Genomic DNA, 13,812 nt, shown 5'->3' on the forward strand with positions numbered 1-13,812 from the left:
AACATCAAGATGGAGTGTTTTAATGATTTCAAAATTTATGCAATTTACATATTTACATATTCATGATACAAAAAGCTAAGTACAATGAAGCTCTTTTTATTTTTAGGGAGAACCTGGTGTTCCTGGATCTCGTGGATTTCCAGTAAGTAACTGTAAAGTGACAGAATTGAAAATCTGTCTTTTCCTGTCATTGTGAAATGTTTAAATGCAGCTTTTGGCATAATATGCATCACAAAGGAGTTCAGGACTTATCTGCTATGGTAAGCATTCTGAGTATGAGTAGAGAACCTTTAGAGAAATTTGAAAGCACAGTATAAAATACATATGTCTCCCAATAGGTAACTCCCCCTTCAATCCCCTTGATGGAAAACATTTCTTGCATAATAACAGCAAATCTAAATCGTTGATTTTTAAACCATAATATCAAACCACTTTCTTCACGACTGGTTTTATCTCAGATGGAATGTAACCATCAGATATAATTACCAGCCCGATTCCCTGGTTAGTCCTTTCCTGCATTGCCCACTCTGGCTGATTTTTGTAATTTCTATTTATAAGAGGGCTAGGTTCTCAGGCTATTTTTCCTTTCTATTTTGCTCTTTATTTCTCTTTTGTTCTTGTCATTAATCTGTATTTTTTGTCTTTGTTTTCTGTTTGCACTGTTTTCATGGCCATATTTCACTGTCTGTCAACTTTTCCATTATGAGGCTATTTTCAGAAGTGAAATAGCTTGCTGGCCTTTCCTTCATATTTTTCCTTTCAGAGCTCAACATCTTATTGAGATGTCTTTTTAAAAAAAACTAAGTGAAATTTGAAATTTGTCAAACATTTAGAGCTATGATAGTGAAATAACTTATTGATTACTTTGGTATTTTTAAGCATAACTCGTATTTCCTGAATTGATTTACATATTAAAATGATCAAATAGGAGTAATTTTTCAAATGCCTTGAAATACTTTGAAAAAGCCCCACCTATTATTAAAACATACTGCTCATCTGAAATTCGTGCTTGTTTTGGCTGCCTGAATAATGGAAATCGTAACATCATTATCACAGGGTGCACACTGATTCCACTAAATGCTTCGTATATGGCTATTTTAGAAAAGGAAGACAGGAATGAAAAGCTAACATGAACACGGGATCAGAGATAGCAGTGAATAAAAGTTATTTAAGTCAATGTAGGAGAGAAAGGAGTAATGAGGATTCCCAATGGGGGGATATTGAACCTGGAAAGCAAAGATAGAGAAAAAGGGATTTTAGGCAGCTGGTGTTCAGTTATAGGAAGTTCAACAAGCATGTAGTTAGGGTTTCGCATATACTCGTTCCTGTGGTAGGAATTGAGGCTAGAAGGATAAATAAGATGTGATTTCAATCCTTGATTGTATGCAGTTTGGTGTTGCTATAGAGATAAATTATAAAGGAGAGGGAGACAAAATAATTAGCTTTAAGATCAAATTCAGGATATTAGATTAGGATCCCGTAGTAAGAAATTTCTGGAGTGACACCATTTTATTTTCATCTGTTGGATTTGGTGTCTGGAAACAGTCCTACTTGTCAAAAGAGGGTGGTTTCTGGTCTTTACTCCCTGCCTTTCCGTGCTGAATGTTTGGGGGGATTTCCAAACAACACATTATACATTATAAAGCAGTACACTGTATTGCTTTTAATGCAGATTTCTTATTAAACACAGCCAAAAAAAAAAAAAATCTTTAAACTGTCAGGATGTGATGTGCTTCTTTGTGAGTGATGCTAAGTTCTGAAGACAAGCACGAATGAATTCTTTACTTTGATTTTCTTAAAAACAAGTTTGGAAAAAGTATTATCAGTTAGCTTAGATATTCAAGCTATATTTGAGATGCTGAAGCAAGCTTCGTCCTTTAGAAGGAGAGCCATGTTTACTTTTCTTTATTCATAGTCCTTTCTTTAGAATGAACATCATATATTTATTTAGTGACAAAATTTATACTTTCTTTTTGAACTGAGTTATATCTATCTGCATTTATACTAAGTTTAAATCACTTACCATAATAATTTCTATTTCAACCTTTTAGGGCCGTGGTATTCCTGGGCCCCCTGTAAGTATCATCTCTTGGTATATTTCTTCCTAGTCTATAACAATGGCCAATTTCTCAGCTTCCAAGCTTAACTCTTCAACGGACACTACCCAGTGGTATTTATAGTGTCCTACATACATGACTTTAGGTGGCTACTATGACACACCTCTGTTCTGCTAAATAAAAAATTTTATTCATTTTAGAAATTTCTGTTCCATTTTATGTAATGAAAATTTGGCAGATGAATTATTGTGTCACTGGAAACCAAAGCTAGGACAGATAGATACTCCTAAATCAGTCAGTTACTTATCAAATTTGATATCATTTATGATAGATTATAAAAATATCCATAAGTCACCATGTTCTTTCTTTCTTTCTTTAGAATTATACTTTTTTAAACATTGAAGTGTAATTAGCATACAGTGTTATATTAATTTCAGGTGTCCAATATACAATTCTATACATCACCCACACCCACCACAATAAGTGTGGTCATCATTTGTCACCAGTATTTTTACCATCTTATTGACTATGTTCTCTATGCTATACTTTTTGTCTCTGTGACTTACTTTTTTATCATGGAATTCTGTACCTTATACCCTCACCCGTCTCCCCTCTGACAACCACCAGTTTGTTCTCTGTATTTAAGAGTTTGGTTTTTTGTTGTTTGTTTGCTTCTTTGTTTGCTTTGTTTTTTAGATTCCACAAACAAGTGAAATCATATGGTATCTGTTTTTCTCTGTCTGACTTATTTCACTTAGCATAATACCCTCTAGGTCCATCTGTTTTGTTGCAAATGGCAAGATCCTATTCTTTTTTATGGCTGAGTGATATTCCATTGCATGTGTATATACAGGGTCCTCCTGGGGCAGCAGGACTCCCTGGAGAGCTTGGCCGTGTTGGACCAGTTGTGAGTACTGCAGTGCATTTTGATAGACATTTGCTGATTTAGTAGAAGACATCATTCTGTAAGGCAAATTGCCCTAACTGTATGCTTTCTCCTGCAAATCCAAAAAATGATGAATTTCATTCTAGATCACAATATTGATGGGAACCGGCGATAATAATGCTACCTCATTTCTGTAGAGTGATTTTAAATTTTTTTCCCAAAGTTACCAGCTAAACTTTTCTTCCCAACTTCCAGAATTAGTGATCAATCAAAGGTGTGTCTCCTCCACCTAATAGACTCTCAGCTGGAATTAAGGTCCCGTGTCTTTTGTATTAGTCTCACTGCATGAAATGAAAAGTGAACAGCCAAAAATTATTGCCATGTTTATTTATGTTAGGATCATTAAATTATAATTGAACCAACAGAACTTAACATTAAGTAATAAAGGAGCTGAGCTCTGTAGGAAAAATTGCTGGTAATAAGTTCTTGATGTTACTATCCAATAAATATTTCAGGATTGTTGAGAAGTAGTGACATTATGTGGAGGATAGATAATTGTAAACGCATTGAGAATAGGAGACCCGTGTTCTATACTTCTTCTTGCTTCTCTTACTATAGTAATAGTATATTACTATACTATAGTATAGTAAGTATGTCTTACTATTTGGTAAAATTATTCACTGAACAGATGAATAAATGAAATGGTTGTAAGGTTAAATTAATTGTAAGATGCTTTTAACTTCTTACGGTAGAAATATAAGAAGGAATAAGTATGCAAGGAGTAAATTCTGGATGTTAAGACAAATCAAAATCTATTTTCATTTGAATTTAGCCATCTTTGATCTTTTATCCCATTTGCAAGAGGGTACACGACAGGCCAAGTAACAGCTGGGGGTAGACAGTACCAGGGAGAGTCTGGCATTGCACAGATTAGCCTTCCATTCCATAGCTTCAGGTGCAAGCCTCCTTTTGCTACCATTATCTGGATGGCACTGGCAGTATTGTCTGTTCTAGTTCCTCTGTAAATCAACTAGAAAAATATGTTGTGTTTCCAGTTTGTTTTCAGAATAAAGTGATCATTCTTTAGAGAAGAATTGGATTTTTTTTTCCCCCCAAATCTCCTTCTGCCTTGTTTATTGCTTTGGTGAGACTGGAACTCCTTTATCCTTCCAGTTTTGTGGAGCTAATTGGATTATGGGCCACCCATCGATTTTCGTGGCAGGTCTACGCATGGCTGAGCTCTGTGGGGGTTTCTCGTAATAGTCTCTCATGCCTCACCAATCTTATGTACTGTGTTTTGACATGTGTATAACCACTGTGTCACAATTTTCAAATAACTTAGGGTGACCCTGGGAGAAGAGGACCGCCTGGGCCCCCTGGCCCTCCAGGACCCAGTGTAAGTTGTTTGCAGCCTGAATTTTCCTGTGTCTGAGAGTTAGGATTAAAGAAACCTAAGAACCCAAAATGGAAGTACTTGTTAATCAAGTAATCATTCTAAAATTCCAAAATGGCTATAGATTTTTTCACCCATTCAGACCATGGGACTTTTTAGGCCAAAAAAGTCATGGAATAACAATAATTTAAAAGGTGGTTTTTTCAGAGAATGGCTTACTCATGTATTTGAAGTCTTTTGGCATTTGTGATTTCTCAAATGCTTAACACTTGGATGTATAAAAGGGACATTTTCAAATGAACTAATTTTTACAAAGGTTTTACACAGTAAGCAATTTTTAAAATAGGAGTTTAAATAGGAGATAATTCATATTTTATTTCTTCCCAGTTTTTTAAAAGATGTGTTTATTTATTTGAGAGAGAGAAAGCATATAATTTGGGGAAGGGGGCAAAGGGAAAGGGAGAGAAATCCTCAAGTAGACCACCCGCTGAGTGGAGCCCAAGGCAGGGCTCATCTCATAATCCTGAGATCCCAACCTGAGCTGAAAAAGGAATATTCCCATGAGTCAAGGTTTTTAGAATATTAGCATATTGTATGTTGCTATTCATCCCTTATATTCTAGTGAACAAATATATTTATTATATTTTTGTCCAATGGACTTTCTGTTATTAGTGGGTTTGAGTAGGGTATGTAACTATATTCTTAACTTTAATATTTTCTTTACTTTAGGGAACAATTGGCTTTCATGAAGGAGATCCCTTGGTAAGATGTTTACCTTTGAACAAAATACTGTTTAAGTCAAAGACCACGTAATCTTTAGATGAGTTCTCTTTAAAATTGTCTTGCCGGAATATGTTGTATTTCTGTGTTTTACTCTACTTGGATAGCAGAGCAATCCAGAGCCCTAGTGGGCTGGTGGTTTGTATACACTTGGACTGTATGTGGTTTTCATTATGGAAATGTTTTTGTTTCTCCAAAGTCTTTTTTGCTTTATGACTAAAGCATCGTTTTCACCATAGCACCCCAATTTCCGAAGCTAGAAGTCCAATGTCTCCCTCTGAGACTTGTTTTACTTACAGACTAATATTCACATGATGTTGGCAAACTGTACTAAATGCAATTTTGGCCAATTTGACAAGGGCTTGTGGACCTCAGGATAGAGCTGTTCTGGTGGTGGGGGAAGAGAAAAGGATCAGGTTGTGGTACACTAGGTTGGAAACATTTGGTATACGAGGTCTGGAAACATTTTATTTCTTTAATAAATCTGAAATAAATATGGCAAAATATTAACACTTATTTAATCTGGATAGTGAACACACGGGGAGAGCTTGTTCTATTCTCTGTACTTTTCTGTAAGCTAGGAATATGTCTGAGTTTAAAAATGAAATATTGAAAAGAAGGGGTATTCAGACTTATTTAATAAATATAATTATACTGGGATTCTGAAGCTGCAATCCCTAAAACAGTACCATTTTGTCATGAAGGGAGGCTCTAATTTATGCCCTCTACCTCTCTCTCGCTCTCCTTCGCAGTGTCCCAATTCCTGTCCACCAGGTCGCTCAGGATATCCAGGCTTACCAGGCATGAGGGTAAGAGAATAATTTCAGTATTTTATATTCAAGAGTATTAACCATAGGAAAAAACTAGATCCTTTCCTGTAAGTACTGGCCTTTCTGGTGTAAGACCCCATTTTGGAAGATTAGGCAAGTCTGTGTTTGTTTTTTCTTTGGCTTAGTCTGTGGTCCTTCTACAGTCCTATAACTTCAGCTGGCTCCCTTGGCAGGTACATGAGACGTGGATGTTTGATTATACAGTGCTTTTGTTGTTCAGGAAGGAAATACCAGTAAAATGTACTGGCTGGAGAGATGCTGTAACAGCACATTAAGGCTCTGAAGTTTGCGTCCTATGGGGAAGATTGGGGAGCAATTATACACATAATGTATTTGAATCTATTTTAGTTAAAAAATTGGGAAAACAGTGCAACATAGCCAAGGAAAGAGACTTCCACAAAATGTTTTTCTCTCACTCTGTATCATAATTACTTCAAAATTTCCCATTAAAAAACCTCCAAATGTTGGGGTTAAGTGGCTTTTTCTCTCTAGCCTATGAGTCTGAAGTGATTTTGAAAATTCCAGACCAGAGGAATTCTGCTATGATCTGAAAGGCACCAGGGCACTGGTTTTCCAATTATGGTTTTCTCTAAGGTGAGTTTTAGTGGGTTCCCACAATTGCAGAAGATTTTGTCCTGGATTGGTGTCTTATTTTTCTCCAAGACCTCCACTCTCACAATAAGAAAGTGTCTGAGGGTGAAAGCTCTGACAGACTTAATTTTAGAATGTTCATTTCCCATTTGCCTCATATTACCACCCGAAGCACACATATGCTTAGAACAGGCAGCCTGACAAGAAGATACAGGGATTTCTTCTCGTACTATGCAGCTTTCAGGGACTGCCCTTTATGGCTTTCCCTTTGCACTTATAATTGTGTACAAGAGGTGGAAGTTGTGCATCGGGGGAGCTCCCCTTCTCATACCAGCCCTTCTTCCATCTCCAGGAAGGAGGTGGGTATAGAGGAGGAGGCAGAGGGTTTTTGGAGCAGCACAGAGAGAGCAGGGAACAGCCAGCTAAGCTCAGTCAGGACTGTCATCTCCGAGAAGAAGGTTACTGATGCTGGAGAAGACTTGTTGCTCTTGACCCAACTGTGAGAGGAAGTCTGGGATAGAGGGATCTGGGGATCAGCTGGTGATAAATCATGTGGGCGAACCAGGTAATGAAGCTTTGTTATTCTAGAACAGTGTTTTTCTATTAACTAAAGCTAGTATTTACCATATACACCAGTCATGTAATACACATGGCACTGTTAAGGTTGTTGAAGACAGTCATTTTCTTTGTGACATAACTTTTTTTTGTAGCACACTGATGCAGATTTAGGGAAACAAATCACTTTATGAACCTCCTGACCACTTTCTGTAACAAACCCAATAGAATTATTTTTTAATTTATTTATTTATTGTTACTTATGCATTCTTAGGGTCATAAAGGGGCTAAAGGAGAAATTGGTGAACCTGGAAGACAAGGTCACAAGGTAAGGAAAATGAGTATTTAATGGGTAAGTTGTGTTTAGGAAGTAGTACAACATATTATAAGGAATAAGAAAGCATGATATTTTTTCCTTCCTTCTCAAATGATGATCGACAGGTTTTCAGTAGATGCTTCAATATCCTGACTAAGCACAATATTCTCATGTTGTTCAATTACAAAAAACAATAATACACCAGACATTTCATTCTTTCTTGTGTTGCTGCCCCTTGCTTTCCTTTTGAAATCAATCACATTCAGCTTTTTTTCCTTGATGCTTTTGATAGTCAAAACATCATTCAGCTAGCTTTTCCACTCCACTAAACAAAATTTTATGACACGTGTAATATTTTACGACGTGTCGCTGACACTAGCAAACAGGAGGTTGAAAGCTGATAGCTTCTCATGTTAGTTCTAAAATAATTTGTCTGTTTCTGACTCCATTTCAAGAGAATTTAGATTTTGGGTAATCTGGAAGTGAATGATAGACTTAAATAGTTGTCAGGATAGAAAGACAGAATCTGTAGCACAACTTGCATTGAGGCTGGTGTGTCTTGCAGAAAACCCAAGGCAGAAATTTAAAGTATGATGACTGACTTGCTCTTTTAAAAATCCACAGGTGCATATTGGCTTTAAATGTCTAAGAATTTGACTTCCTGCATAACAGAAGTGTTGTCTGCTAGTTCTGTGATATTTTACAAAGCCAAACTGTTCTTATTAATGTGGATTTTCTAGACATTGTTGACTATGTCCTTCTAGACCTTTATTGGGTGGAAAATTAGTCTTTTTCTTTGGAAGTTAAGAACTGAAGAGGCAATTTATTATATTGTCAGGCATTGATATCCTTGAACTCTAGCTAAAATCAGTCTGTTGAACAACCTGAGATAATCAGGATAAGTAAGCCAATTTTCCCTACCCTGTTACAGTTTGGACACTTATTTCTAGTCTTTTACTACTTGGGCCCTGAGTAATTAAGGCATTTTATTTATCTGGACTGTAACACCTGGGTTCTTACTGTCAAATTGGAGAAAGTAGAAAAAAGTTGAGTACTTCAGAGACTTTTCTGCCTGTTCATTCCTCCTTTCAATCTTGAAATTCATAATTGAAAAAAATTCAACAAATATTTTTAAAGTACCTGCTGTGTGTCAGAGTTTATTCTAAGTGCCAGGAGAACAGAACTGAAAAAAAAAAAATGTCCAACCACAGGAGACTGGCTAAATTGTGACATGGCCATGCAATAGAATATTATCTAACCACAGAAAAATATGTGTAAGGATATTACATTATACCAAAAGATATTCACGAGGTAATGCATGTTTCAAACAGATTCGGCAGACTTCTATTATTTTTGATGCCATGCTCCCTTCCTTCTTCTTTTAGTGACCCCTTTTCTTTAGGGGAACTTTTACAATCCCATTTGGGGGTGCTCTCTTTGGCAGCACATATACAATCCCATTTGGGGATAGAGGTGTCAATTAGAATACTTTCCCCCTCTCCTCAAGAAACCAATTATTGTTGACACCTGTACAAGTTAGTTATCCAGACTCTCAAATTTGGCTTGATTTTAGTGAAGAAGTTTTGGTGTGTGAGAAAATTGGCCAAACTTTTATTAGTCATTGTTGAAAACTCCTTTAATTTATTTCACATGCTGTGTCACTCACACCTTCCAGTGTTGTCTTTGAAAAGTTATTTGAGGGCGCCTGGGTGGCTCAGTGGGTTAAGCTCTGCCTTCTGCTCAGGTCATGATCTTGGGGTTCTGGGATCGAGCCCCACTTTGGGCTCTCTGCTTAGCGGGTAGCCCACTTACTCCTCTCTCTGCCTGCCTCTCTGCCTACTCGTGATCTCTGTCTGTCAAATAAATAAATAAAATCTTTAAAAAAAAAAGAAAATTTACTTGGGACGAAAGGGTGACAATAACTCATTAAAAAATGAACCTTAAAAGGGTAATCGATGCACTGAACTGTAAACTGAAAGTGGGTTCACAATTTTGCCTTCAATTTACTCTACAAATTAGTTAACAAAGATTTTAAAATTTGTAAATAAATGAATGGTCAACAATCTTTCAGTAAAATGATAACAAATTGCTGTTCCTAAATTTGTCATTATGTTGTGGTTATTGATTGATTAGTGTGTGCTACTCACCTGCTGGTGAGATAGTTAAATCATCTATATTACTCCAGGGCTTATCCTGGAATCTGTAGGAAAATACCCCAAACTGGGGCACCTGGGTGGCTCAGTGGGTTAAAGGCTCTGCCTTTAGCTTGGGTCATGATCCCAGGGTCCTGGGATCGAGCCCCATATTGGGCTCTCTGCTAGGCAGGGAGCCTACTTCCCTTCCTCTCTCTGCCTCTCTCTGCCTACTTGTGATCTCTCTCTCTCTGTCAAATAAATAAATAAATAAATAAAATCTTAAAAAAAAAAAAAAGAAAAAAGAAAAGAAAATACCCCAAACCTTGCTAATGAAAGCTTATTGTGCACATATCAGTCACTGTTGTTTTGATAGTTAGGCAGGGACATACAGGTAGCATTTAATTACACAAATGTGTTGCTTATCCGTTCCTTGAAATAGCTAATTCATTGGCTTTCCCGCTGGGACTACCTCTCCTCGCTATCAGTCAGATGTTTTTATGGAATATAATCTGAGTAAAATTATGAGACTGAAACCACTAGGTATAATTGATTCAAAAGTCAAATATAAATGACTTAGGCATAACCTAGTTCTTTGCATTTATGCCCAAAGTTTCTATGTTTCTATATTAATATTGCCATTTAATTTTCTGCATTTCTGTGTGTGTGTGTGTGTGTGTGTGTGTGACAAGCACTATAAGGTATAATCTATAGAACAAGAACATGGGTGAATTGAAATATGTAATAAAGAAACAACAGGAATAGATTTTTATATAATATTATGCACATAATATTAAAAATGAGGAATTTTTCTCATGATTAATTTTACAATTTAAGACATTCATTACTACAGGACATGTAGGGCAGTGTATTTCTGTAAAAAAAAACAAACTTGTCAGAGGAAATAATAATTTTTTTTCAGAGTCAGTCAAGTGATCTTTCGGTATGAAACAGCAGTTGGATTTCTTTTCAGAATATACTAACATTTTAAAGCATATCAGAAGTTATAAAATTAATATCAAAAAGTCAAACAATAATTAGCTAGAAAACAACACGGAAGAAGATTCCATTGGCAATCACCACCAAATAGTCAAGATTTAATTTAAATATTTAAATATTCAAATTTAAATATTCAAAACCAACATGAGGAAAAGAACAAAGCTTTATTGAAGGAAAGTAAAAGATTTGATTAAATAGGGAGGGGACGCCTGGGTGGCTCAGTTGGTTAAGCAGCTGCCTTCGGCTCAGGTCATGATCCCAGCGTCCTGGGATCGAGTCCCACATTGGGCTCCTTGCTCCACGGGGAGCCTGCTTCTCCCTCTGACTCTGCCTTCCACTCTGTCTGCCTGTGCTCGCTTTTGCTCACGCTCTATCTCTGACAAATAAATAAATAAAATCTTAAAAAAAAAAATAAAAATAAATAGGGAGATACATTGAGTTCCAAGATAGACTCAGTATTGTAAGGATTCTAGTTCTCTCCATACTAATCTTTTAGTTCAGAGCAGTCCTAATATAAAGCAAGTAGTTTTTTTGTGAAGATCTTCCAGATACTTCTAAAGTTAATCTGGAAGAGCAAACATTTAGGAAAAACTGAAAGATAAGAGTAACCATAAAAGAAAAACAAAGGTAAAGGAATTCTATCTGAAATTAAAATGTATTATAAAATTTCAGTAATTAAGATGTGAGTTTGACAAATTCATACAACAGATCAGAAGAGCAGAGTAGGAAATCTAGAAACAAGTATATTCATAATTTACTATATGTTAAAGAAGGATTTTCCAGGCTCTGTGGAGAGAATCTTGCATTCAGTAAATGATATTAGAGAAGGTGAGCAATTACCAGAAAAAAACAAGAAAAAAACAACATGACAACATGACAGATTTCTTTTTTTAAATTTAAATTCAGCTAGCTAACATATAGTACATCGTTTGTTTCAGATGGAGAATTCAGTAATTCCTCGCTTGCATGTAACACCCAGTGCTCATCCCATCACAGCCCTCCTTTATGCCCATCACCCTCGTACCCGATCACCCCACCCACCTCCAAAATGATAGATTTCTACTTTATATTTTATGTTAAAATCCATTAAAGGTTTCCATTTAAGAAGTTTAACTACAGAATTATAGAAGAAAAATACAGATGAATATTGATATATTCAGGAGGTAGAGAAAGCTTTTCTGTGGGAGACATCAAAGGTATAAGCCATAAAAAGAAAGACTGATTTAAATGCTTTTTAAAGAATTACATATGGTAGAAAAATTATAATAAGAGAAGTAAAAAATGAAAATCTCAAATGAATAATATTGTAGTTGATGGAAAAGTTTGCATACGATGATCATATTTTCCTAGTAACACCCCCCTCCACACACACACACTGAGAACGTGAATATATATATGTTCTCTCTCTGTCCTTTCCTCCCCATTCACCCCTTTATAGAGAAGTGTCCAAGATGTTACTGGTTATTTATAGTTGAAAGGTGGGATTTGGGTGACTTATTTGTAAACTTCTCTGTATTTTCTGAATGTCCTACAATGAATATGGATTACTCATATAAACTAATTTAAGAAAGTATGGTAACATAACTCAGGGGATGCCAAGTGAATTTCAGATGTGCTGAGTTATCTATCTATGCTCATTTGGTGGAATAACACTTGGCGTGCTTTTCTGTTGTTTATTAGGGTGAAGAAGGGGACCAAGGGGAACAAGGAGAAGTTGGAGCTCAGGGACCTCCAGTAAAGTATTCTTTAAAAATATTTAACTTGGATATGCAAATATTCTTTTTTCACGACTAACGGAATATTTTCTGTTTAGCGTTTGGATTAATAGTATTATATTAACATATTTTCCCACCAAGCCAGCATTGGGAGTTTACCATTTTTTCAAAATAGGAAGAATCCTCAATGTATAATCAAGCACCATTTTAACAGAAAAATTTTACCTACAATTACGTATGTTCACTTACTAGATTTTAGGGCTAGGCAATCTGAAAGCAAATATTGAACACAGAGGTTGATATATGTCTTTTATATTCTATGGTACTTTCACATGATATAGAAAATTTCATGTACCCTGAATATGCAGGAGGTACCTCAACCACTGGATTTAATGTACCTTATGCCAGCATATAATCATTATAATTAGAACATTCTTAATTGCTTATAATCAGGTCTCTTAATAAAAAGTTAGTCCCTTGTGCTTTGGCAGATTGCTGCAATTATATGCACAATGAGGTAATTTGGGACATTGCCATACTTCGATTTAAAGTGTTTGCTACATCAAAATTTACATTACTTTTGTATACAAAAGTAGAATTGCCACACTTTTTTTCTTGTCAAGATGAGTAGTTAACAATTATGGAAATAATAATTTCTGAATATTCATTGAACACTGTAGCTAGCTAAGGTCTTTGCTAGGTGAGGGACAGGCTCAGGTTAGGGAGGACAAACATAGGGCCATCATTCCTTGCCCTGCTCTGCTCTTCCCCCAAACAACTGGCCTTTTACAAAAGAGTTCAGGGAGCTGTGTGGATTAATACTTACCCCAGAGCTGAAAGAAATTCGAGCTAGAGGAGATGAATTTGAGCATTTGTAAGAAATGGTCACTGCTTTTAAGCTACATGAGAACTTTAAGAAAACCTGGAGGAATACAAGGTGTTTATTTCAGAAGCTTGTCTTCCCTGAGCCTTTGAAAGGAGACAAGGAGATGGCTCTATTTGGTAAGAGAGAGATAGAAATAGTATGCGAGACATATGCTTTTTTTTTTTTTTTTTTTTTTGATCTGATGAAAATTTAGTGGGGACCTAAATTATTTTTAAGCCACCCCCCAAATCCTCAGAACAGGATTTTGCAAGCAGCATTTAAAAATGTTTTCACAGATTAAGGATATCTGTTGGGATCTGCCTGGCTCAAGTGGTCTACTGGGGACTATTGTTAATGCTTGCTGACGTTCTGATGTTTGGCAGTAGGCTTACCAAAATGTTTCTATAAACTTCACAAATGTTTACTTTTTAAATGTACATCTATAAAGCAATGCACAGATTTTTTTTAAAGCTATATGCTTTTGGAAACATTTATACACAAGCTTTGTCTTTCAAAATAGTCACCTTAAGAGATAATACATGGCATTCTCATGTCACTGCCATTGGCCCAAATATTTTTGGAATTCTTTTTGTAGAATTATCTTCAGAAAGAGCAGTTTGAATCTGATATGGCCACATTTTATATCTCAAGTGGTTATCCTGTGCTGGATAATCTTACACAGTCAGGTCATTC

The 13,812-nt window shown here is 35.9% G+C and overlaps 1 protein-coding gene across 1 annotated transcript in view; it reads left to right on the forward strand.

Moving 5' to 3' along the window:
* Positions 1-13,812, forward strand: part of COL9A1 (collagen type IX alpha 1 chain) — a 92,562-nt gene that overhangs the window by 36,617 nt on the left and 42,133 nt on the right. Inside the window, 8 exon segments of the mRNA XM_059399022.1 lie at positions 107-142; positions 2,052-2,075; positions 2,911-2,964; positions 4,286-4,339; positions 5,066-5,098; positions 5,869-5,925; positions 7,367-7,420; positions 12,220-12,273. Of these exon segments, the coding sequence (XP_059255005.1) occupies positions 107-142; positions 2,052-2,075; positions 2,911-2,964; positions 4,286-4,339; positions 5,066-5,098; positions 5,869-5,925; positions 7,367-7,420; positions 12,220-12,273 (366 nt within the window).

The sequence above is a fragment of the Mustela nigripes genome, chromosome 5, assembly GCF_022355385.1.
Source record: "Mustela nigripes isolate SB6536 chromosome 5, MUSNIG.SB6536, whole genome shotgun sequence".
Classification (NCBI taxonomy): domain Eukaryota; kingdom Metazoa; phylum Chordata; class Mammalia; order Carnivora; family Mustelidae; genus Mustela; species Mustela nigripes.